The 27,835-nt window shown below is 43.5% G+C and overlaps 1 protein-coding gene across 6 annotated transcripts in view; it reads right to left on the reverse strand.

Moving 5' to 3' along the window:
* Positions 1-13,615: 13,615 nt before the first annotated feature.
* Positions 13,616-27,835, reverse strand: part of mgat3b (beta-1,4-mannosyl-glycoprotein 4-beta-N-acetylglucosaminyltransferase b) — a 97,548-nt gene continuing 83,328 nt past the window's right edge. For all 6 annotated transcript variants that reach the window (XM_074630874.1, XM_074630873.1, XM_074630877.1 and 3 more), the window contains one exon: positions 13,616-27,717. In XM_074630874.1, the coding sequence (XP_074486975.1) occupies positions 27,220-27,717 (498 nt within the window). In that variant the 3' untranslated portion in view covers positions 13,616-27,219. The remainder of the gene's footprint in view (positions 27,718-27,835) is intronic.

Below are 27,835 nucleotides of genomic sequence, written 5' to 3' on the forward strand. Positions count from 1 at the left end.
ATCCTCACTACCTAATAACTGGGTAATGGCTGTTAGGAGAGCTCTGCCAGAGTGCTGCTGGGTGAGTCAAATATGAGGAAGGGAGGGAGGTACACGCCACTGCCAGACACTGCTCAACGCTCCGGTGGCTTTATTTTATCTTGCAGTGAAGGTCATGAGTTGAGCAAAGACAATCACATTCAGGTCCGTGCAAATGAGGTAAAGTCTCGTCCTGAGCCAGCAGAGCGGGCCGGTCAATGGAGGACAGAGCAGAGAGACAATGATTTAAACTTCTAATCTGGAGTCTGCTCGTGTTCAGTTAAACTGCTGCGCAGCTGAAGCTGATTGGTCCATGTGTGAGGGATGGTAGACATTATATTTCTGAGGAACACGATGATTACATTTCTAAGGTGTAAATGGTTCAGTCATAATCTTCTGTTGATTGACGTCGGGGTTTCTGTAATGTCCTTACCCCAATAAACTATACTTTATAATCTCTAAGATATTAAAGCTGCATATGATAAGGATATCTGGCGGTCTGACTCTGCAGGGGTCTACAAGAATGTACAAACAATGAGAAGTCTACGTTGATTACAACGATTCACTACAATCTTGTGACCAGGTTTACCCCCCTGAATGCGCACACACCCAGTAATGTTTGTATCCAAGAGACCCGTCTATGGAGCAAGCCCCCCAAGAAGAGCGACGGTCGTTGATGCCAATTTTCGTAGTGGCCAAATGCTGGTACTACAACTTCTGTGTCCGTCACATGATGCCATTGGGCCCAAAAGGACTTTTTCCAATAGACTTACATTGGGAAAGAGACGTCTGTAACTCAGCAGCTCAGCTGTAACTTGAGGTGAATCAACTTCCCAGTACGAACATTTGAATAGCCCTTATTTAAATCATTAGGTCCTAAAAGTTGTAATATGCACTAATAGCCAAATCCAGAGTTATTTCCCTTCCTCCGTTCATGTGAATGAGACCCAGACCGAGGCTGGAGCGAGGGCTGGGAGGCGGAGTTAGCAAGTGACCCCATGACTGAGTCATGTGACCGAGCTCTGTGGACCCAATGGACGCGGATGATCATCGGAAGATCCGGGTACTTTTCCACTCTCAAGTGGAGCCATTTCGGCTTCATGCACCACTGAGCAACTTTCATAGGAATGAACGGGGCCCCGCCTCCAACCCTGTATCCAGTTCTCTTAATACATCCATGTTATGGAGTGGGAGTGGGGAGGGTGCGGTTTGTGAAAGGCCCCTAGTGTCCTCCTGCTACACATAGCGACTATCTGGAAAGACGTCACTAACTAATACAAAATAAATGCTGTGCAGTCTGATCCCAGTATTGGTGCTTCTTGCTGAAGAACAACTGCACAACACTACACTACAGTCATTCTGTGAAATCCTGTTTCAATCTGCAGTGAAAACAAGGCCAAGGTTTTCTGGAGGACATGAGTTTCTCCCCGGGCAGATGTACAGCTAGGAAAAGAAAAAAAAGCCTCTTCTCTCTGACTTATCTCTCTATCAGAGGCTAATTTAGTCGTTTGGTGTTCTGAGCCAGAGAAGGCAGCTGACAGGGCAATCCTGGAGGAGACGGATAAGGTTTCTGCTCTGATCCATGCCCCGATCTGCCCCGATGCTCTCTCTGGGCTAAAGACTCCTAAACACACGCCCCAGGTCAGAACTCTTATCTGCTCCGTGCACAGTGTGCGGTGTCAAGCTGAGAAACGGTGAACCGATTCTCTGGCCGAGGACATCTTCTGTCTGTGTCAGCGTCTGCGTGAGAGGTGTGCTACAGTACATGTGGGTCATATGAGGTTACTCATGCTTGAACTAATTAAGTCTCATTTGTCAAACACCAAAAGACTATTGTGCACAGGATGGTCTTACTCTTACTTGTCCTCCATTCATTTCAAAAGCCATTTGTGTTCTTAATCCTGTGTGAACCTGTAATCTGTGAAGTCAAAGTCCCACTGGGAATTCAGCCCGGTCTCCCCAAATGATGTATGAATGACACTCCAACGTGTAAGCCGTGTAGTGCGCAATAAGAGTGCCGTTCTTGCTTTTAGCTTTTAGTCATTTCACGCCATGTAATCTGTACTGACTGCAAAGCAAACGTGCCTGCGTGATTATTCAACACGAGTCACGTGATTAACGACTGACGTGACAAAAGTATGTCAGCCTTACTTTTAGCGGTCTTCTGGTTGAAAGTCTTGCGTCTGTTTGACTTTCCCGCACGCCCTGAACGGACTCATTTAATACTACGTCACTTACTCCGACCATCGAATAACGCAGCGGGTGGGTTTACATTGGAGTTAGTTGTTAGTTAGATAGTAGTGAGTTAGTTAGGCCGGTTCATCACATACTGTCGATAAAGGGTGCCTCTGTACATCGGTTTCCGATGCTGAGGGGCGCTGACGAGTCGGCAGTATTTGAACGAGTTGGAAGTGAGAACAGGTTGGAATATGCTGAATAAAAAGTGAATATATTTCCCAAATTGTTGTTGAGTTGCTTTGAAGATACATTAGTGACGTTTGTGACGTGTTTTCCGCACTTATGTTACGTCGTTTACATAGTTATTTTAACCGTGATGTTTTGCCTAAACTAGACCACGACCGTTTCACGGACAACGATGTGGTATTGAATGACATGCAAAAAGCAGTTTCACAACCTTAAAGGGACTCTATGTAAGAATCAGAAATTGCTTGTTAATACCGAAACCTGTGGCCGTTTAGTCAACGAAAGTCAGCGTCCTGTTGCTCGCGCTGGTGCTCACTCTACATAGACATGAACGAGCATCGCTCAAAACAGTGAGGCGACACACGTCAGCTAAAACCACAATACCACTCTATATTTCAGCTGCTTGGCAGTAATGTTAGCTGACCAGACGAAGGTCTCTCCATTTAAAAGGGAAAAGTCAAAGAGAAGCGTCAGGCTATAATAGCCCTGCTGTTTGCCTGCATGTATACGACTTGATGTTACTAGTCAGCTGTTGGAAAAACAGCTGATGATTGAGGCAGTGATTGTAAAGCAAGAATGAAGCAGCTGTTGTCCAGCATGACATCAGTGCTCTGCCTGAACTAACACTATACCCCAGGTAACTCCAGTACAGGCAGGGACTATGACAAACTAGTTTCTCCAGACTCAGTGCGTTATATTCTATTCAAATGTTGGTATATTACTGCATCTATATTACTGACAAGGCTATAGAGATGAATGCATTCATCCACATACTGCATATGACAAGCTACAGTTACAGTAAGCAGCTTTTCTCCTTCAGGCAAAACAGCGAGCTTCAGCTGATGAAAAGCCATGTAAGGTCTAGAGGTGACGGAGCTCACTACATGTCTGTCACGGCCAGGCAATTACAACCATGACAGACGTCTAGCTAACTGTCACCCCGTGCTGTTGCTTCAGGGGGTGATGGATACGAGGAAACACAGCTGGAGAGGAATATTTCATTGAGAAAACAGGGGCAAAAAGCAATAATCTGTCCATGTCAAACACACAACTTAACTGTAGATGACTTTTCACCTGCTAATCATCACAGAAACACTTCACTTACAGGAGGTATATGATTATTCCCACCCTCGCCCTCTTCTTTCTCAATCCCACTCACTCATCTTGATCCGCTGTCTCGTAGGAAATGGCATCTTCAGCCTGAAGGTATCTGGAAAGCAACTGAGGGCGAATCTGATGTAAAGGTAAAGCAACTCTGACGTCAGTTGTGTGACCGAACTCAAACCCACACTGATGAATAAATAAAAAACAACAGGTTTGTAATGGAAAATGACTATGTATGTAGCGATGTCTCTTTGTGCAACAGTGGAAAGTTACTGTCTACTCTGTCTAATGTGTGCTCTTTGTCTCATGTAGTGGAAAAGTACTGAGTGTTGATTTTTACTGGGACACTGTGTGAAAAACAACTCCTTATCTGTGTAAAACAACTCCTTTTCCCACACCCCCCGTTGTAGATTTCTATATAATCACATTGTACTATCTCCTGCAGTGCGCTCTTCTGCAGACTCTGTGTGACTCAATATAACCAGTGCCTCTTCTTGCAAGAATAAAATACAACAAAGACATTTCATCTGTTTGAGATCTTTATTTCAATGTTCATTAGGACTCATTTAGGGAAATTGCCAGAACTTCCATTACAGGTTCTGCAGCAGCAGCCACACGCGGCTGACGTACCCAGTGTGTCCCAGGCTTAAGCCTAACCAAGTTGATCTCTTTTCCTAAACCCAACTAAGTAGTTTTATTTTGAAAACTGGAGCGGAAATTGACACACGCGTCAGGTGTTGCTGGACATTCGTAGGAAAACGCAAGAAAAATACGGTGTTGAAAGTCGTGCTGAGAGTCACGCAAAAAAGGGAAATCCGTGTCTATGTACACGAATCAAATAGATTCAATATCATGACTATTTCACAAACTGCCGTGAGACTGTGTTGTAACTATAGTGGTTTTGACGCCAAGGGGCGTGGTATATGATGAGTTGAGATGAGATCGTGTTGCAATGTCATAAGGTTTTTTTGTCAGGAGATCAACGTTTTTTTACAATTCATCCTCTGGGGACCATGAATGTGTTTACCAAATGTCAAATCCATCCAATAGTTGTCCCAATTTTTGAATAAAAACAAAAGTTGTCAACCATGATGAATGATAACGCATCAAATAGTTGACAAGATATTTCAGTCTGAACCACAAATGTTAACCTCACGGTGGCGCTAAAGGAAAAAGTCAGGGGATCACCAAACTGGCATTGCCATAGAGCCAGACCGCTAGCGTGGCTAAAAGCAGCATGCAACCACAAAGATGATGTTGAACACAATTTGAACTGTAACTGTTTTGCTTCCAATGAGGGGACTTTTGAGCTTTTCCAGATCAACTTTGTCTCAACAACCATTCGTCAGCCTGTCTGACCTCTGGGGCCGGCTCCGTCTCCTGGGTTGGAGCAGCTCAGTCTGCTCAGAACAACATGCAGACCCACAGCCACTAGACTGCCCACACGGCCTGCTGGTGCTGGTGCAAAGCTGAACCACCCACAACAATGGCTGTATCTGCAATAAACAAGAACACACACACACACACACACACACACACACACACACACACACACACACACACACACACACACATACACAGACATACACACGCAGACAAGCCTGCAGGTACTCATTTAGTCATGCACACAGTTACACACACACACACACACACACACACACACACAGAACGACGGGCTGTCTGGCTCCATTTTTTTTGTTTGCAAATTACAGAGTAGTTCGTCCTAGTTAGTCTGACCCCACCCCGAGCTTTTCTGAGAAGCCACACACACACACACACACACACACAGGGAGAGAGAGAGAGCAACATGCAATACAGGAGCAATAACCATCCATTCAGCCCGAGGCCTTCTGTAATCTCTGCCATCCAGCTCTGCAGCAGCTATCCAGAGTTTTCCATCTGCAGGAGGGTTATGTGAGTTATTATAATTAATGCTGACATACGGGGCCCCTGGCTCCCACCAGCCGGATGTTGCTTTCAATTTGACAGTAAACTGTGTATAGTAACAGGACAGGTACTGTAGCAAGAGAGGGGATCACCAACTGTAACCCTTCATTTATTAAGCAACATACAGCGGTAAGTGTAATGGCGAAGATCCACTGGACGCTGTGGCATATATTAGACGTTTAAAGGTACAGTGTGTATGATTTGGCAACATCTAGTGGTGTGGTTGCAGATTGCAACCAACTCAGTACCCCTCTGCTCACTCCTCTCTTTCCAAAATCGTGGTGACGCTGTTTGCCTCACTCAGAGGCCACCCTTACCATAATAACACCAATCTTACTAAGTATATAATATCTTATAACACTTAATATGAGACACAATCACTGAAAAAATACCATTTCAGTGATATATAGTTACTTGTTTTTAGACAACGCATATTGAATATCTTGTTAAGTGAAAACTTTTGGGCATTACAGGCTCATTATGACACACAACTCTTCCTAATACTAGAGAAATGTTGCTCAAAATTAGTTTTTACAGATAATTTCAAAATCTAATTTCATCTTGAAAGGCTACATCATATTTCAAGGAATCTTACCAAGTGAAATTTCACTTGTTCCATTGGCAGATATTTTTACTTACAAGCAAAAACTCCTTATATACGGTTGTATTTTTAAAAATAAGTTAAAAAAATATATATATATATATCTATATATATAGATATATATATATAGATATATATATATATCTATATATATATATTTTTTTTTACTTATTTTTTACTTATAATATATATATATATATATATATATTTTTTTTAACTTATTTTTAAAAATACAACCGTTCTTAGTTTCAGGTGATTATACACTAATGAAAACATAGTTATGAATATTATATTCCATTAGATCCCCTAAAATGCTGAGCAAAAAGCTATTTATTTCTTCTGTGAAGTGCATTCATCACTCAATAACTGTGCCCTTGGATATCCCATCCTGATTAGTTGAGACTCATTAGTATGAAATGCATAACATACTGTATATGAGCACACTAGAACCATTATTGCCAAGCATCTTGGTGACATTTCATTGTCAATAATTATATATAAAGCTGGACACTTCAGGTTTTAAAATAAAATTCTATTCTAATACGTATAATGTGACTACAGGGAAAAGTTTGGAGTCTTGACACTTTGCGTTGTTATGTGAATTCTTACTTTAAAGACATTCATTCCTGTGATTACATGGTCTCGTACAGTATTCAAACACACAGCAAATGATCACATTGTCCTCTCATATTGTGTTGCTGTATTACAGCGAATAACAGATTCACAGTGCAACGAGAAGGTTGCACGCTGTTCCTCTCTGATCTACCAGACAGCACATCATCTCCCCTGCTGTTTCTTTCATTTCCTCCTTTTATAATTCAATTTGGCACCACAGTACATTTAATTTTCCATCTCTGTTGCCCATACGTCGCTTGGTTATACGGTAATTCTGGAGAAAAGCTTTTTAATTGAATGGTCATTAGCTGCTGAGATGGCGGCGTGAGTCATCGGCAATTAGGAACAACACAAAGAGGATATTACAAGGTGATGAGATTAACTTAATTGATTGCTGCTGACTGGAAACCAACTGGTGAATAAAGACAAAGGAGAACAAAAGTGATACAGAGTTTATATTGTTTTCTCTTAGATTTTTGAATCTTAACGATTAAAAAATTCATAATCTGTGCCTTGACTGTTTGAGTGTTGACGAATAATTTTACAATCTCTAAATTATGATTCAAACATCAGTTTTAATAATGCACCTCTGTTGCTCTCTGCTATTATTCAAGTGCTACCTGCAAAGGAAACTTGCTGTCAGCTATCAAAGTTATTCCCTGAAAGGAGCTCCGAGTCTCAGCACACAAAGCAGTCCTGCTGAATACGTGATGATGAATTACAGCTTTGGACCGATGGTGTGTCTGTGGGCGCTGTGTTTGATGGAGCTTTTCAAACTAAACAGGCTCCTAAGACTTAAAGAAAGTAACACAACTTTGATGTATACACCTCTTGACACGTTGTACAAACAAGGATCTGTTCAGAAATGTGTAGAGAAGTTAACCGTGGTGCTGCTGTTTTCCTGGAAACCTGCTGCAACAGGAGGTACGAAGCATACAGTATGTCTGCTGATTTGAGTGAGGACCAAACTACAGACTCTTGATCACATTGTTATTGTGACATTAGTTGAAACCACAAGGAACAGAACTCAAACACACGACAGGAGTAAGTCTTTACTAGCAAAAACAGGTTTGACACACTTTGGGAAGTCAGTCAAGGAAACAAGCAGAGGTAACCAAAAACACCTGACAAGGGCCAAAAGAGCCAAGAAAAGCGACGTCTATTTATGCATGACGTCAGAGAAAGTTGGGATCAAGTCGGACACAAATCTAACCGGCATGCATTGCGCGGCGATCGCCGGTGATTGATTCTGCGCCGACCTGGCTCATCTCCAACGAGCCTATTGAGGCACAGGTGACAGCAGGTCTAATGAGGGACAGGTGAAAACAGGTGAAAACAGTCAGGGCGGCGCAGACAACCACACAGGCGGGACAAACACACAGAGGCAGGAAGTGAAGTTGTCTGCAACTAAAGAGCAGGCGAGTATCAAAATAAAACATGAAACATGAATGAATAACATGAAACCAGTAAAACAACATATCCTAGGAGCAGGACAGATCATGACAATTATCATACTTCTTGTGTTTTATAATACAGCAGGACTGGATGAAAAATGTAAATTTAATCACCAATTTGTAGATTTAGTTATCCAGTCTCCATTATTCAAGTTGCTTTATCTATTCATTTATAATTGCATAAAAAAATACAGGGGAAAAATGTATTGTTTTAGTTTCTGTTAGAAACAATTATTCTGTTAGAGGCAACATAGGGGAACTCATCACAATGTCTGCCTCAGTTGTGTTATATTTGCCCATTCTATCCCTCCTTTCAGCCACATTACTACCCTTCATTGCTATTCTCCACCTATCCACCAGATGCCCTCAGACTTGCCCCAACAAACCCAGTCACCCGTGTCAGACCCCGGCTCTCAGGCTGCGATAGGAATGGGAGACCAGACGGGTTTAAAAGTCATAAAAAGGCATATTTACTTACAACATAACAATAGCAAAACAAACGTGGAAGTCAGTCACGTAAGCATGAATGGCTGAGTGAAATGTCTGCACAACAACAAAACAACGGCAGCCACGTCAGCAAGGGACACAGGTACACCCTCAAGCCATGGGAGGAGATACTCAGATATTCTAGTGAGCCTACATGTGATAAAGGAAGAGGAGCCAAATCTGAATAACTTGATGAATCACATGTTTTCTGATCTAGGCAGCCCACAAAAAATGACTGGCTTGTCTTATTTCACAGTTTGTGTGTTGGTAGGCACTCCAGATACCCAGATGTATTTGCACAAGCAATAAAAAAAAGCACAAGTGTCGGACAAAGTGACCTGTGACTAGATGAAGCATAATCAAATATGCTCTCTCTTTACCAAAACTGGAATTAACATGAGCGCTAATTCAAAGTAACATATCCTAAAGGTTCCTCTAAAACAAAGGCTCACAGGCCAACCAAGTTGTCCCAAGACTCACAACACAAAGAGGCAAACAACAGAGCTCACACTAACAAAAGCATGAACCTTACATTCCCAACGCTAACAGGCCAAGCTACCAACTCATAGACAACAACAAAGAAACAAGCAAATGTTAAAAATGGGGAGGTGGGGCGCTTTTATATCAGCAATAACCACACCGGGCTCAGGTGTGGCTCGTGAAGCTGACGACCCGGCGCCCTGCAAAACAAAGAAGAGAGCCAGCAAGCAAAAGGAGGACACCTAGTGGAGTGGAGGGGTCGACACAGCTGACACTCATTCACCTGTTGTTTGATAAATTTAGTAACATGCACCACAAAACTGAAATTGTTGGGGCCCTAAGGTGGCTCTGAGTCTGAGTCAAGTTTTAATATTTGCAGAATGAGAGTTGATATGTTTACACCAGCGGGCTGCCTCCAGGTCTGATAAGTGAAGCTGATGCTAAAGTGCCCTAAACCTACATTATTTCCAACAGCCAGCAGGGGGCGACTCCTCTGGTTGCTAAAAGAAGTCTGATTGTATAGAAGTCTATGAGAAAATGAGCCTACTTCTCACTTGATTTATTACTTCAGTGCTAGTTTCAAGTCTTCTTCAATACAGCATGATGTTCATTTAGTAAATGATGGTCCCATTTAGAGTCAGATAGACCATAAAGCAGGGGATGCTTTAGGGCGGGGCTACCTTGTGATTGAGGTCGCTACCACGGCGGCGTCCGGTCTGGGAGTTTTCCATGTTTTTGTCTTACAACTTTAACCCTTTCACAGTGTGTTTTCACTTTATCAAAGTTAATTATAACTGTTTGATCGCCTAAAAATGTCGTATTCAGAGTTCGGTTGTACTTAGCTCCACCCTCTCGTGTCACTTCGGCGACGGCCAAAAACCCAAGATGGCGACAGTAACTACAGGTGCCTTCAAATGAAACTCGTGAGCTCGTGTTTACAACATGGGAAGTTGTGTACACAATATGCTTGGCGTTCAAGTGGTTTAGTCGTGAAGAACACCGCTGCTAAGCAACGGCAATATTAACGTTAGCGTCTAGAAGCCACAGAGGCTAACGATTTAGCAAGCCAGCAAGAGGGTAACATAATGCAGTAAATGTAAAGGCATAATGACAGAGGAGAAAGATGAGGCCGTTGGGAATATCAACATTTTCCTCAGACATATTATAAAATTATGGAGAAAAACAATATACGACTAAAATGACAATATATTAATTTATTATGCACCGAAAAATGAACTTCCATGGCCTTCGCTATTTCTGACAACGTCAACAAACACGTCACAACTAGTGAACTCTGAGCTTTCGGAAACTTTCCACTTACGAGGTCGTGAATACGACATGAGGGGGGCGTTCATATGGACTCTTCTCGTGAACACGGTAAACACGACCCCATTTGAAGGCACCATATACATCCACTTCTTATATACAGTCTATGGTTTACACGATGCATGTGCCTAAACCAATTTAGATTTAATGAAAGTATCACACACTCACTGTCATACAGCAAACCTGGGACATATTAGTAGCATTCTGGCATAGAAATGTCTGGTTGGTTTCTGGGACAAAATGTGTGGGTGACACAGTGGGTAAATACAAAACCAGAAAAGGGGGATCGTCACAATATTCATGCATATCACTGCCTGCCTGCACATATCTCATGTCTGTACGGTGCACGCTGCCGTTTGCTTTTTGTCTTCAGATATCTAAAGTCCTTCCTTCCGTGCCTCGTCGTCTCCACTTCAGACACTGAAAAACAAGAGCAGTGCATTCTTTGGTCTGTGAGACTGGGCTGGGAGCTGTTACACCCTGGTCCACTGTGGCCGATCTGGCACTTCAACTGGACATTAACTGGATGTTTAGCCATAAAGTCGCTCCCTATTATTGGTGCCACGGCCTCAAATGACACATTTTGCTTCCAAAAGATGGACTGCTGCAGTTGAATTTGTAGACGTTTATTATATTTTGGTTAATGGTCATAGCTACAGAAACACAGGTTAGTAAATATGGTTTTAGGAAAGTTGGTGTAGAATGTGTCCCGGGAGGCTATTTCAGTTTTACGGTCAATTTTTGAAATTTGCAGTAATATCAGTGATTAGAAGCCAGGGTGGATTATTAACCAAGCAAGGTGGGCAACTGCCCCGAGGACCCCACACACCCCAGGGGCCGCAATAAGCCCACCTCCACTCCATATCAATTGGTTTTGGTAATTTGACTGATTGCACATTTTTAAGGGAGTTTGCACCACTTCAGGGAATATTTTTCACATTTTGGCCAATAAGTTTCTAATAGAGTGGTACAGGAATGAGTCCTAAAACGCGGAAATGAGTTAGCATTTTAGTACTTCTGGTTCCCTCGTGTGGAAGTCAATGTTTTTTTTTAATGGGTTTTTGGTTAGATGTCTTAAATAAGGTCTGTGGTTAAACACAAGCTGAAGAGATTTTAATGTTTTGTTCCACGATAATCATAAATTTCGTCAATAAATACCCCACTCATGAATTTTGAAACTTTTGTGTCTTAAAAAAAGGCGGTTGCTAACAACTGGCTAAATGAGACTACTAAACGTTATAACGCCAACTCGTCCGCCTTCACAGCCTCGTTGTGTATACCTTTATATGCTCATGTGATCGTCCTAATATTAGCTTTTTACGACTGCATTTTACGCATCAAAAATCATACAAGTGGTGTTCATCTTGCTTAACAAAACGTGTGAGTATCATAAATGTGTGTTTGCCACACAGCTGATTGTTTTGCAATAATCCAAAACCCAGTGGAACAATGGAGGGAACCCGGGTGAACTTCCTGTTGGCCTACAACAATACGTCATCCCTGAAGCACTCTCATTTCATACCACTCTATATATCTATATGTTAAATACGAAGCTACTGCCAGCAGCCGATTTGCTTAGCTTAGCATGAAGACTGGAAGCAGGGGGAACAGCTAGCATGGCTCTGTCCAGAAGTTTAAAAAATATGCCTATAAACACCTAAAGCTCACAAATGTTCTCACAATTTGTTTAATTTGTACACAAACAAATGTAAAAATATTTCAACACATTATTTCAGATAACGTTTCATCAAATTGTCTTATGGTCAAATGTATTTATAGAGCGCTTTAAAAACAAACAGCTTTGTGCCAAAGTGCTCTACAAAAAACATAACTGAGTAAAACGATCATCACATATATAAGTACCTAAATACATGTATAAACACATACTGCACACATACACAGGAGTACAGACATTCATGCGTAATCAATGTAGAATGCCAATCAAGTCAAGAATCCCTGCAGCGGTATAGACGAGGGAGTAAAAGTGGGTGTAAGACGTCTTTTAAAGGAGTCAAGAGATTCTTATATTTTCAGGGAGACTACTCCAGAGTCTCGGTTCAGCTGCTGAGGAGGCCCCCCCGTCTCCAAAAAAGTTTTTCAACAAGATGGTGGGATGGTTAGCAGCCCTTGATGTGTAGATCTGAGAGGCCTAGCTGTACGGTATGGGGAAAGAAGTTCTGTAATACAGCTCTGGGCGAGACCATGCGGGGCTTTAAACACAAACTGAAGAATCTTGTAAGGAATTCAATACCGAACAGGGAGCCGGTACGAAGATGCTACGAAAGGCGTTATATGTTCCCTTTTTTCTGACGTTTGCATAGAAGTCTGGCCGCAGCGTTCTTTAGTTGTAAGCGGGGAATCGTGCTACCAAAATATAGGAAGTTGCAAAAATCAAGGAGATCAGAGCGCGGATGAATTTTTCTAAATCTTTAGGCGATAAGAAGGTTCTGATCTTGGATGTAATAAAGAGCTGGGAAAGGTAACTGCTAACCTGTCTATTGAATTTCAAAGTATTGTCAAATAATATTGTGTTGTTTTGTGTTCGTGAGCACATCATTTAGTGTATAAAAGTACTTCCATAAATACATACATCCATAAAATGCTCCTTTTATACTTTTAAAGATACTGATTTTAAAATATATTTGACTACAATTGTAAACTTAACTCAAAAATGTTGATTATTTAGACATTTCAAATTTATTCCAATTGTTTAACAGCCCCTTATTGTTTTTATTCATCTTTTTTCTTTCCTTACATTTTATTTGTTGTTAAAAAATAAATATTTTTATATTATTTTATATATATTTACTGATTTTAAAAAAAATTTAAAATACGTTAATGTTACTACTGTATTAAAATGATTAAATAAAGTATTGAAATAAATAAATAAATAATTAATTAAATAAATAAAATACTTCCTGTTATATTAAATGTTTTGAACATTAACGTCGGCTGTTTAAAATGAATCCAAAACAGTATGAAGTGTTCAGTGATGCATCCTAATGAGCTGCAATGATGTGTGCTGCGGTGCTGCCCTCTAGTGAGACGCACCGACGGATGATGCAAATCACTGCAATCTAGTAACAATGCAGGACACACACACACACATCAACACCAACACACACCTCAACACCAACACAAACACATGCCTCGAAGTCAGTTAAAATTTTAAAATTAATTTATTATATGTCTTTGTCATAGAACTCATTACTTTTTGTTCATGGTTAACATACAGCCATTCATATAGAGAACAAATGAGTTTTTTTTATTCATCATTTTCAATTAACTTAGAAATGTACACTTTTTCTTTGTGACCCCGCAGAGGAGAAAAATATCCTTTTTTCAAAAGTCTCTTTTCTCATTTGTGTTTTTTTTTCCACCTGAAGGGAAAAAAGGCCCTCCTCCTCCTCCTCCTCTTCCTCCTCATCTCCTGTTCTCTCTCTCCATTTGGATGAGCGGATGTGGAGGCAAGGGAACACCTGAACACACTGGCACAATGATGAACACAGGCAGAGGACTGATGTGCATTGGGAGCTGAACACCGAGCCACTAAACAACACACCCGAGCCTCACACACATTCAGTAAGCTACAGTACATACACACACACTCTCTCTCTCTCGCACAAACACACACTCTCCCGCACGCCAATAACAGAGACCCATCAAACCATTTCAAAATAAAAGCACAAAATAATAATAAATGACCCCCCCAAAAACAAAATTAAGCCCCAACAATGATATAAAAAATAAAACTATGCGACCATATACAATCATTATCAGTGCACAGGGACAGAGGGAGGCAGGGGGTGTGTTATTGTACAATGTCACAATATGTAATAAGCTCATATGTAGCCATTGTGTCAAAAATAAAAAAAAGGATTTCCTGGTTTTGTCCTTTTCTGACAGCTTTTGCAAACATGTTTGGAAAGGAGCAGCTGGTTTGTGGTTTAGACCAGAATAGCACCACAGAACCAGTCACACAAAGCGTTGCAACCTGCTCGCTTTCACCAGGATTTTATCCAACAAAAACACTTTTATTATCCCTCTCACATTGTAAACCATATTATTATTATCATTATTATTATTATTATTTTAACACAACAAAGTCTGCGTAAAGAGTGGAGGGATAAATCTGGCAAAGTGGCGGGAGGGTGGAGAGGATTAGATGGATTTGGACCTGGCAAGCGGCCCTGTTGGTTAATTGGCTGCAGACAGCACTCTAGCCCCGGGGACATGAGACCGGGTGGCAGCACCATGCCTGGTGCCAGTCATCTGCCATACTGTTGATGTGTGTGTGCGTGTGTAAATGTGTGTGTATCTAAGCAACATGGTGTCTTTTGTTAGTTAGTCATTTATCCTTTTTCAAGGACAACATGGACGGAAGGCGGAGGAAGTGCTTGTCTATGTGAGAGGACAAGCAGGATGCCTCCTAGTGGTCACGGCCAGTGTGTGTGTGTGTGTTGACAAGGCTCCACTAAGCAGCAGCAGTTAGCCAGGCAGTCACACTTGTCTTCATCACAGAATGTTTTAATCTGGACCAACACATTTTTCTGTTTGGTTTTCACAGGTCCGTACCGCGAAGCGAGTTCAACATACCCAGGGTATCTTCCCGTTATCTGGCTTCACTAACTTCACGATGTTGTTCGCAGCATGTCACCAATCACCGACATGGATACGTCTACAGACTTGCAAACAGACAGGCTTTTACGAAGGAAGAGCGAACTATAATATTGGTAAAATACGAAGAAGTTAAACACTTAATCAGGCTAAAATTAGCACAGTTGAAGCTGCCAAATGCAGGAAGGACAGCTGGCAAAAGAAGACAAACTGCCGATGTGTGAATGCGTAAATTAACAGATTTATTAATTTAACGGAATACTCGTCAGATATATTTGTCTAGATGGGGCAGTGATATTATAAATAGCTTGTAATGGATGAGTTAATTACACTCCATTATGGTCTTTGTTAAAGGTGTGACTATTTCAGCCTTGTTTCAGCTGCGTCCCCGCAGCTCCGGCGGTGTGAAACGGACTTGGGAGCAAGTAAAAAAATAAATATAAAAACATAATTCAAAGCGGTAAACACCCCACAGCATAAATCCAGCTGTCCTTCCTGCATTTGTCAGTTTATACTGTGTTGATTTTAGCCTGAATTATGATTTAAACTTCTTCGTCTTTGTGTAATATTATCATACGATCCGCACACCGAGCTCTGATTGGTCATTAGGCGGTGCTTTTATACGAGCTGATCTATTATCTGGAACATAGGTTCAGGTGTTCAGCATCAGTTACCATGGCGATCTACCCCGATAAGAAGTGATCCACCTTCGTAGGACGGAAAACACTGAAGGTTTAAACCTGAAGTTACCTCGCTAACCGCGAATCCTGCTCCGTAGTACAGGCCTCTGCTATCTCACTTTTGGATAAAATGTAATTTGTGACCCAATTTGAACCTCAAAAGTCCACTTAATTATCTTAATAAGTTTGGTCACAGTGTCACAATCCATTCCAGCAGATCTGTTTGGACTCTTTGCATGTTCATCAGTCTCTGGCTCATTTTCTGATGCTGCTTAATGAAGCCGTCCCACAACAACAAACACACAGTGACTGAATCAATTATGATGAGACCTGGCATTAATAAGCATAAAAAATCATAACCCTGTTTAAGATACAATACATTGCCTGACTAGCACACAGTTACATCGTTTATAAAATTAAAATTAAACAGATAAACCCCCATATATATATATTTATGTACGCATAAAAAACAACAACAAAAAAAACACATCCCTCCAATAAGGTGCAATTCATAGTTTTACAGGCAGAAGTACTATCTGCATTTCAGCATGCAACTCAAATAAAAAGCTTTTTTTCCCCAAAAGAGATCACCATCTCTCTCTCTTTTTTTTTTACATCTTTGTTTGGAGGATATCAGTGATAAAAGAAATGACAAAAAAAAGCATCAAACCATTTTGCTGTCAGACATTAAACAAAAGATGAGGGCAAAAAATGGCCGTTTATTTTCTGCACCCTGGGTTCCTCCCGGGTCGGGGCTCTGGCCCAAACCGGTTCCGAGTGGCTGAGCGACGACAAAAATGGTTTTTGGTCACACAATGGCGTGCCTTCATGGCGATCACATAACAGCGAGGGCACAAACAGAGCGGCTACAGTAGTCGGGCTGTTTTACCAGCAGAGGACACGGCCACAATCAGACCACAGTAGAAAACACAGGCTGCACTGTGTGTGTGTGTGTGTGTGTGTGTGTGTGTGTGTGTGTGTGTGTGTTGTAGTTATCTGCGTATGCAAAGGTATGAAAATGAGTTATGAATAAAGCCCTCAATGAAAAACAACATTAAAACAATATTCAAACAAAAGAGCTCATAAATAAACTCACAGATTGAGTGGTTATGTGATGCTGTTAAGGTCACGAGGAAAACATGATGTCATCAACAGAGGAAGCAAAGATGGCTGCCACAGTATGAAGCCCCCCTTTAAGGGTGTCAACGGAGGTAAAAGATGTGTGAGGTGGAGTGGACGTCTGTTCTAGTAGTAGGCTGAGACAGTGCTTATGAGTTTACACACATTCACATACACACACATGCACGCATACCGCCTTAAAAAGACATTAAATATCAAGCTGCCAAGAGGATGAAGTTACAAAAAAAGTACAAAAACAAAGTTAAATAGAAAAAACAGAGGGCCAAAAAAAAAAAACACACACATCACCCCTCCTTCTCTGTTTCTCAGACTTCCACCATTAAAAAGAAGGAAAGACACATCGACAAAAGTGCAAAACAAAACCAAAAAAGTAAAAAGGGTAGAGACTATAAATGTGGGAAGTCTGTGATTGTAAGGATCAGTCGCTCCCTCTTTCCATCTCTGTCTCCCGTTTCTGATTGCGGGGAATTCAACCCCCTCTGGAGGCTCTCTCTCGCCCTCTTCCCCTCCTCTTCATCTGCCTTTCCCCCCCTCACCCTCTCTTTCTCTTTCTCTGTCTCGGTTCAGGTCGGGTCCGCTGAGGGACGGCGAGTTTCTGAGAATTGCAGGTATAGGCTCATGTTACAAAGTTAGACCACACACATGCACACCTACATAAAGGAATAAACACTCCACTACATGGACAAGAGTATACCTGGAAATTAAACCCAAATGTGATTGTTGGACATTAATCTGCTCAACTCTTCTAGGAAGGCTTTCCACAAAGAACCCGGCTGCAGAGATTTTCTCCCGTTCAGCCACAAACAGCGTTCATTAAATCATCTCAGAGGTGTTGAATGTGGTAAACTAAGGAAACCACTTCTCTAAGGATCTTACTTTGGCCACGGGGGCATTGTCATGTTGAAAAAAGGAAAAGGCCTTCCCCAAACCGTTACCACAAAGTTAGAAGTAGTCTAAAATATCACTGCACCATAGAACGTTAAAGGGCCTTGAAAACACATGTTCGCAATCAGCTTCTTACTATGAGCGATGGGATCCTACGTGAGCACTAGTTTCTGCCAAAGTGGGAATAGTTTTGTTTTTCTCTGTGCTCTTCAACTGGTTTGAAGTGGGTGATTAGAAAAAAAGGTGATGTCACCTACGTCCATGTATGCTAAATATGAAGCTGCCGGCTAACTTAGCATGAAGACATGCTAAGACCTTGATCATCCAGAGCGTGTTTTAGCATCCCGGGGCGTCTTTATGTTATTGTTTTCATCGAGACTGAAGCGTTTTGCTCGCTGCTTTCGCGTTTTTTCCCTCTATGTGTCTCGCTCTTTTGGAGGAGCGCTCTGAACGCCTCGGGTTGTAACTGTAGTTACCATGATTTGAAGAGAAAACTGCAGGAGGCAAATCAGTGCAGGATTTGAAATTTCGGGTACGTTGTTATTATTTATTTTAACTGCACTATCGACTATTAGGTAGAGTACAGTTCATGTTTGTGTTAAGCTAACGTTTGCACCGCATTTGGTGGTTGCCTAGCAACAATTTAAAAGAAAAGATGCAACAAAACGTCGGGCCCTGAGGCCGCTCGTTAATTAACACATTATATCTCGTATTATGGGGGTTATGTAGCCCACGGGACAATTTCCTGGCCGGCGTCAGTAACGTCCAAAATGTTGAAGTATTCCTTTAAACTCTACTATATAATAACTAATAAATAGTATCTGAAAATGTTTGTTTTTTTAAACTTTGATTGTTGCTTATTTAGTAACAGACCATTACTCAGGATATTAAGTGTTCAGGGGCTTGAATATTTTTCACAGTTGGAACAAACGGGCTGAGCCTTAAACATGAAAAACAACCCTAAACCAAAACTGCACGATGTTGTCCACATACTTTTGTCCATATAGTGTCGTGTCACACACAGAAAGAGAGACACACAATCAGCACTCATCCAGTGTCTGATGGCATTTGATCTGCAGCCAGGTGTCGGCCTGTCTGCACGCCTGACTTTTTTTCGCTCACGTCTACGTCACCGTGTCCATCTGTCTCTGCAGCGCCACACTGACTTTCATCTTTTTTGATCCGCGGTGTCACAACATATGGACTGCCGTCCCCGCACCCACCCCGGAGCCAGCAATCTGTCCTGGAACAGACGCGTTATGAGTCCTGACTGACAAACACAAACACAAACCTCTCTTATTTTTGCTGTTAGAAATACCAGACGCATCCGTCAGACGAAGCGTGACATGTTTACAGGAGTTCCCCACTCATCATTACGAATGTTTCATATGCAACGCTGCGTCTAAACTGCTGCTTAATGTGATGCGTTCTCGTTTGGTGAATTGGAGCACACTTCGATGTGTGATAGACGGGGGGAGGGGGGGGGAGTCGGCTGCTTTACTGAACAGAACTGGACCGCGCCCGATTGATTTACTCATTAAAAAGACCCAGAAACAAAAGGAAGGTTTTCGTTCTCAGTGGAAGGATTTAACATTGTGAGGCTGAACACTTTTTTTATGCTGTAAAGGATTAGTTCACCCAAATGACCTCTTACCTCTAATGGGATCTAGCCCTGCAGATAGTTTTGGTTGGTTGGTTTTGCCAAGTTTCAAGATATTTGCCTCCACCCCAGTACAATGGACGTTGTGGTTTTCACAGCATTGAGACCTACAAAAATTCAACACCTCTTTCCAGGAACAGAGTCTCTGTTACTCTGGATAATCCACAGAATATGCGGTCAACAGTTTTCATCGGAAATATTACTTTGGTAGAAAGTACTTCCAAGAAAAACTGGAAAACACTAGCCTTGTTTAGTCTGGTTGGACTGAACCCTGGAGCGTTAACCCCCTTGATCGGGCTCAAACTCTGGTGTGGACCAAACAACCGCTCTCTGGTCTGCCTCGGACCGCTGAAGAGTTAACTCTGGAGTGGTTCATTTCTGGTGTAAACACCATTCGAACCAGTCACAGATTTCATTGGTTAAAAGAAACGTTTCCTGTTTTGGTGACTGCCACTGAATTTGATGAATTCACTGTTTATCAGACCACAAATTAGACAATAATTAGCTATCTACCGCACCCTGCTGTCCCTCCGCCTCGCTCCCCGCCGCTAGGAGAATAGTTCGTCGGTAGGAAAGCGGTCGGCAGCTCCGTAGTCTCCTAGCGGGCAGCGGGGAGTGATAGACGTACCAGCTAGCTAGCTAACTAGCCACGAGGAGCAAACTGTATGACCAAAACGTCAAACGACTTTTCCACCACATGACTTTTGCTTACAATTTCTGGAGTTTTGCCTTTGTGAACGCAAACTGGACCAGTTGGATAACTGAAACAAGCTTCCACTGTAAAGGGGTGGTGGCAGAAGTCTGAAAGATGTTTATCACAACGTCTTAGGCAGCTGAAACCAAACCTGGATACTGCAGCACTAGAGGGAATTTGTAATTTGGATGAACTGGCCCCTAGAATAATACAATTTGTAGGTTCGAGTCTAATACTAACAAATCCAGCCCAAAAGAAGTAGGTTACAGATTTGCACTTGTTTTGGACAATGCTTGTGGTTAGTAACACCAAGTAACTTCCAATCAGTGGTGACACATCGCTGCAGCTGTCGGAGTTAATACGATCGCTCAGCTCGTGGAATGCAAACGCTTTCCGTCGCTCACATGCAGAGAATAACAACATGTTTACAGCCAAGAGGACAACAGCAGCAGCTCTCTGTTGCTGTGGACTGATGGGAGGCGTGTGCTGGTTTCAGCGTAATTCAGCCGCAATATTCCATCGATGAAGATTGTTATATATGACAGGGGGAGTGAACAGGGGAAGGGGAAAGTGGTCTTTAGTGTACCAAGACTGTACACTTGGCACTGTTTCATACTTTAGCACACATTCCAGAGCCATGTAGGAGCCACCAGAAAGAGAGAAACAGAAAGTCAAAAAGGGACTCAAGTAAAACGACCCTCTCTTTTCTCTCTGCACCCCCCACACCCTCCTCCTTGATTTCCGGCCTGCCTGCCGCTAATGTTTCTTGGAAAAGATCAATCGGTGGGAGCCACAGGACTGGCGGGGGGCCAGAACCGTGAAGGCATGTAAGCCCCGTAGACAGGCAGCCACTCTGCTAGCAAAACAACAGATGGGGGGGTGATTGTGGTGGTGGTGGAGGGGCAACACAGCCCTGGAGACACACATCTGTGCAGGATACACACACGTGCTCAACGCTACAAACATGTGTTGATGGTTAGCGTGTGTGCTGAAAAGAGGGTTGGACTAATAATGGGGGGTTTTGAAGGCCGATAGTGATCGTTTTAGACTTTCTGATTTCTGTGATGATAGTCTGTCAGAGTTGGGACTGATTTTACAATACTGACTGGTCGTGTTTAGTCCTACTCAACCTGTGGAAACGGCTGTATATCTAAAGTTTCCTGTGGCTCTGAAGGAACTTTGTTGAACTTTGTTTGAGTTTGAGAAAATAACCTAAATGATGTCATAGTGATGTCATCATGGTTATCTCAGCTTGGGCTTGGAGATTTATTTATCTCCTGGTTGAAAGTCTTGTGTTTGTTTGACCCGTCCATCACCACTCCTTCCCGCCCGCCTTAAGCAGACACGCTCTTAATACTTCGTCACTTGCTTCGACCGTTGAAAAATGCCACGGGTGGGTTTACATTGGAGTTAGTTGAGAACCCGGTTCGTCACACACTGTTGCTAAAGGGCGCCTCCGTGCGTCGGTTTCCGGTGCCGAGGGGCGCTGACTAAACGGCGATATTTGACGAGTTGGGAGTGTGAACGAGTTGCAAAATGTTGCTACTGAGTTGCATTATGGAAAATGCAGGATAAAGTCTTTTCGGAGGATGTCTCGCCCTCTGCTGCACCAATTTTGATCATTCGTTTGTTAAATCTGTTTCTTGTGAGTCCCTCAATCTCATGGAAGTGCAATACTGAATCACTGGAGTGTCCCTTTAAGCCTTCAGGTACATAAATGTGCAAAAATAAACTAAATTGATAAATATATTGCCAATTTATGCAATGAAGTTATGCATAAAGCAAACGTCAGGGAAGAACTGCCTGATATCCAGCAGTTAATTACACTGACAGCGGTGTGACGTACTGAAGTAGCAGACAACCTGCACACAGAACAATGTAATTATTTCTTTAGAAAACACTGACGGCATGTACATCCGCAGTTTAGACCTCTCCAGTTTCAAACATTAACCTCCCAAATGGGTCCAAGTTTGTTTCCCTGTTACTAATATCAATATCTGAAAGGAAATAAAGACGCAGCGCGGAGCTGTTTCCTAGCAACGCAACTCCAAACCTGTCTGCAGCGGCATCACTCTGACTCATTTACTGTTTTTGCACTTTACACTTAATTTATTCCAATCGCCTGAAGCAAGCAGCCATGTTTACTGCAGATTATCTGTTGGCGTCAGAAAAACCTGATCAAATTAAAAGCTCATATCTTTGGAAATAGTTTGACGCAGCTGTAAAAATATTGAAAATGCTGTAAATAAGCTGTAACATCCTCAAGGTGTGTTGCGGTTGTAATCTGCAGCTACTTCCTCTCCCGTGGGTTATTGCTTTGTTGATTTTATGACTGATCAAGACGGCAGGCAGCAGCGATTTGTCAGCCTGTCCAGTGAATGTCACACAGGTTTGTTTAAGTGCTACAACATCTGCTGAGTGGCCACAATCTGCCAAAGTGTCCTTGAGCAAGACACAGACCCTCCTCACAACACTTTGAATCCATTACGAGCCCAGTCTGGCGGCGCAAAAAACACCGGCTCCGATCGTTCAACATCACAACCTCGCTGGTTTATAGATCTCCTTGTACGGGGGATGATGAGCTGCTCCCTTCATTTTGGACGCTTTTCATTTCAGCGCCGCGATGACTTTCCCCTCATCAGAGTGAAAAATCAAAGCTGCTCGGTCAAGCTTATTACCTCCCTCCTCTCCCCGTGTCATCACCACGGTGCATCCAATAAGACAGTCGCTGGGAACAGCGGTGGAAGGATTATTTTTTGGAGTCTCCATTCATCAAGCCGAGGCTTTGATTAAACCAGGCCTCTCTCTCTCTCGTTCCCGTCTTTACTCGGTTTGAAATAATATTCCCTATTCATGTTTTATTCCTGACTAAAGATTTTTAAAAAGTGTTTTTCTGTCTACCTTTTTTTACTCCACGTGCAAATTGTCTGTGATGAGTCAGTCGAATCAATGAAAACACTCACAAACTGTAAAAAATGTGTGTGTCACTATTCTCGGCTCTGCAGCGCTGTGACATTTACCGAGAGCGACTGAGCAACGAGAGCTTTTCTCACTCGGGTCAGGTTGAGTCAGTGGAATTAAGCAGAAAACTGATTTTCTCCAATCACCCTCCGCCTGCTCTCCCTCACCTCTCATCCTATTGGCCCCCTCTATCTCGGCCGATGACCTCAGGCTGTTAGGGATCTCAGAAATTCATCAAGAGGATCGTTGCCATGACGATAACGGGGGCCAACAAGGCCAAGTTGAAGTAACCCTGGCCCGTCTTTTCAGCAGGCCAGACACCCCTTATCTGACACGAGCCACTCCGTCTGTCGCGCACATGATTTTTAGAAGTGCATAGCATACGTACAGATATGCAAACACACACACACACACAGACACGCTGTTCGCCAGATGTGCAGCAGGCTGAGAGTTGGGAGTTGACTCTGGTGAAACACAAACACTCCGCAGCCCTTGATGGGATTGAACAGACACCCCTGTGGGCACATTTCTGAGATGACGTTTAGCTATAAAGCTCAAACTTCTTGGTTTTTTTGCACGTTGCAGGTTGCACATCGTGTAAATTAACTCATTTTTTAAACAAACAGATAGAGAGAGACAGTCTCCACATGGTTGAGGTTGGAGGCCATGAAGCTCTGTCGTATGATGTCAAATCCTATTTAAAGCTCGTTTCTCTGCAGCCCCTCTGGGGTTGGGATGGGAGTTTGGCTCTGAAACACCAACACCAAACCCCTAACAGCTGCCGCCGCAGACCACGCTGCCGCCGAGGCAGCAGCAACCGTCGGCGGCCTGTTGGCTAATCTGCTTCTCCCACTGAGAGCTCACAGCCATGAAGAGCCAGCGTGGTGAGCGAGTGATAGACGGATATGCTCACACTGGTTTTGCAGCTTTGTTACCGATTCTCTCTTCGAAGCTTTCATCAAACATTTTAGGGGTTTTAGCTGATGAGGTTGTGCAAAGAGGACTAAATGATAAATGAGGAGGTTGTGGCTCAACATCTTGCTCAAGGACACTTAAAGCAAAGTGAAACAGGTGGGAAAACACTGGAGGCGTTCTGTATTTAGATGTTATGTCTGTCTTGTTTGCAAGTGAAATTAAAGCTACAACATCAAACTTTTGCCTTCAGGGTTTTTAAAACATTCTCAGTACTAGCACAAGTTTCCTCCCTAAAACTTTGTATTCCTCTTGAGGCACTGTTCACTTTGAAACAGCGTCTAGCCTCGAGCTGAAGTAAACAATAACCGTAGAGCGCAGGCAGGCGTTGAAGAAGCAGATGGTGGATGCAGTCAATCTGCAATTAAAAGAAAAAATCAATGTGTTCGTTGTTTTTGACTTGTGCTCGTCTGTCTGCTGCATATTTAGCTTCCTTCTGAACTGCTCCCTCGCATAGCTAATTGTGCTGCTATGATTCTCTTCGCCCGTGACAAGAAAGTACCGCCCGCCGCTGGCTTCGAACTCTCGGGAGACACCCACAGTAAAACAAGTACGCTTGCCACAACATCGCCAAAACGACGGTGGGGACGGGGATTTAGGCGCGTAGCCACATCGACAGCCGTCTACGGCAGAGAGAAGGCAGGAGGCGTCAGCGCTCGAGCCTGAATGTTCAGATGATGGTGATATGTGGGCACAGGGAAGGCATCGCCATGGCAACAGCTGCCCTGTCCTGTCCCGTAGAGACAGGGGGAGAGAAATGAGGCGGAGGGAAGATAAATATATCCCCATTATTGAAACAACACATTCTTGTGAGGATTAAGAGGAAATAGATACACACACAAAATGGAGTGTGTGTGTCTGTGCTTGTGTTTGTGTTTGTGTGGGTGAGGGAAAGTTAGAGGAAGAGTTGAAGATTTCAACATTTTTGACAGAGAGGGAAATGTGTAGAGAAAGAGGCAATCTAACTGTAAAGTCAGGAATCTCTCTATGTCTGAATATGCGTGGGCGTTTCCTCCGCATAGCTCAACTCACACTTGGCGGGTGTACTTCTGTGGCCCGGAAGACATGCAGTGTCAAACTTGGTGCAATTTTAGACACGTGACACGTTCAATATGAATACACTTTGAATAAAGCGCTCTGTGCAGCAGCGGGGGTCGGAGGGGAGCATGTCGTCCGCAGAGGGCTGCTGAATGCTAATATGCTTACGGGTCATGTCTAGAAGGCAACCCACAAGTTGCGAAACGCTCACCAGATGGTTGAAGTTTGGCGTTGACCTCGAATGGTTAAAGGCCCAGACACACCGAGCCGACATCAAAGAACTAGCGGAGATGAAGGCCGACTGCTGCGTCGCCTCACGTCGCCTTTGTCTTAGCTGACAAGTTGGATTTGAACACACCGCGAAGACTACAGCCGACGGCCAGTTAGCACGTACGTTCTGCGCCCCTGTGAGATGTAATAACTTTTTTGTTTTCTCAACCTGGGAGTTACCATCTAGACACGACCCTACTAATATTACAGTCAAACTCTTCTTCACTTTCCTGGACTCAACGAGCGATGAGCGGCTCTCGACAACGCTGCAAGCAGCAATACTGGGAGCCACTCCGAATGGGCACACGCCACAAACGGGCACCGCACTAGTAATAGCTGAATTGAAGAGAGGAAAAAAATATGCCTTGTTAATAAGGATTAAGAGGAAACCAACACCAAAGAAGGAACAAAAAAGGAGACACTTAGCAGTGTAAAAACAGAAAGAAATAGGACGAGTGAAAGAAGGCGATTGACAGCTGAGGAGAGAGGAATATTTAACTGAGGAGACCCACAGTCAGCGTTGACCTCGTTTGAACGCTGCAGCTCCTCGCCTGATGTGAACCCACCCACTCATCTCATCACCCATCCCGTCTCCTTTCTCACATAACTTTAGTTTCCAAGGAAACAAAGTCATCTCGGCTGCTGGATGGACAGAGAGACGAAAGTGAGAGGTGATCTTTCCCCAACCGGCCTCGATTGTTCTCATCGGACGCGGCGAGTTTCATCTGTCTCAGATGCCATCGACAGGGAATGATTTATTCAGAGCTCTGAGGGGACACACACATTCAGCACACTCATCCCTGCAACACTCGTGCGTCAGCAGACACTGTGGGAAAAGGCAACGTCAAGAGAGCCTCCTTTTCTTTCCTTTTCATCACCGCTCTCGTCCGCCCTCATTACTCTCCTTTCTTTCCCGCCTTCTATCTCGCTTGCGTTCTTTTCCCATCTCGCTGTCTTTCTTCCCCGTCCTCCCCTGATGATTCTCTCTCGCTTTCTGTTTCCACTCGCTGATCTTGTCCACCCCTCCACCCCCCCTTCACAGCCCCAAACCACGCAATATGATATAAAGACAGACCACACACACACACTGTTTTTACAAACACACAGACGGGTCTAAGGTGCATGTGGATGAGTGTGAGAACATGAATGAGCGGAGACATCTCCATGGAGTCACTCCTTTTCATTTGGCAGTGGGTACTCCAGCGGGGGTTAACAGGATTTATACTTTTCTACCGAGACCCAGGGATAACGTAATATCTGAACGTGTGTCTGTTTCTGGAAGGAGGTCACCAAATATGACAGGAAGACATCTGAAAGGTGGAGAGTGAAGCGGGAACATCAGCCGATCTGTAACCTTTAGTAAACACAGACAGAAAAAAAAAGAAAACAATTCGTTTCCAAGTTTCTTGTCTCCACGCGGCTGCTGAAATATCCCTGTCTTTGCTTCGAAGCGGCCCCTTCCTCTCAGACAGCAGGCGCATCATCGAATCGGCTCGGGTGAAGAAAGAGAGGAGAGGACGGGGTGACAAAACGAAAGATAGCTTGGCTCCTCCCCCAAAAAGGGAGGAATGAGGAAATCTATGATTTTGTTTATCCAGTGGTTGTATCCTCTCAATGACCTCTCCGTATCTCCGTAGTGGATGACAGTGTTCCCTTTTTTGACCCCAAAATAATGATTTAAGAGATTTTAAGTCCCTGCAACATCAGTGCTGCCTGGTGGAGATACATGTAGTATCGCTCCAATGAGAGCTGTAGTTCATCAGTACCGTTCCGCCCCCCAAAACTCAGTGCTGAGGCCTCACTCGGGTCCTACTATTTATTTCATGTATCTTTTCCGAGCTGAACTCCTAGCCGTCGCTCAGTCTGGACGCTTTGTTGTAAGGGTTCTCCAGGAGGTAGTGGTACCTGTCACGGTGCTCCAGCATGTACTTGGGGGCGTACATGTGCTCTTTGGGGTCCACAGGGGGGTATTCCTGCAGGGAGCCGTCGAACCAGCCCCCCGTCCGGATCAGATCCCGGATGTAGTTGAGGTCACGTTTGTCCTCGTAGTCGCCCCACCGCGGGAAGTCTCCGTTCTGAGCCGACACCAGCTTGAAGTAGATCCCCTCGGGCGTGAAGCACCAGGAGCAGTGCCACCCGGCGAAGTGGAAGGGGCTGCCCACGGACCACTGCACCAGGATGTGGCCCGTGTCGTTCTCGTACTTGCGGAAACCCGGCATGGTGTAGTATTCACGACGGCGGAGCTTGATGCCGTCGCCGTCGTAGACTCCTTGGAGCATCCCCACCGTGCATCCTGATATCACCTCTAGAGAACCAAACTGCTTCCAGAAAAACCCGTACAGTGACTGGATGTAGGAAGAGAAGGAACCAGAATTACGAACAACAGAGCAAAGAAAGCTGCATAAGTATTACAAAAAGAGAGACTAACATCATGCATGACAGTCTTCTCGGTGAAAATACATT

This window comes from Sebastes fasciatus, chromosome 3 (genome assembly GCF_043250625.1).
Source record: "Sebastes fasciatus isolate fSebFas1 chromosome 3, fSebFas1.pri, whole genome shotgun sequence".
Taxonomy (NCBI): Eukaryota; Metazoa; Chordata; class Actinopteri; order Perciformes; family Sebastidae; genus Sebastes; species Sebastes fasciatus.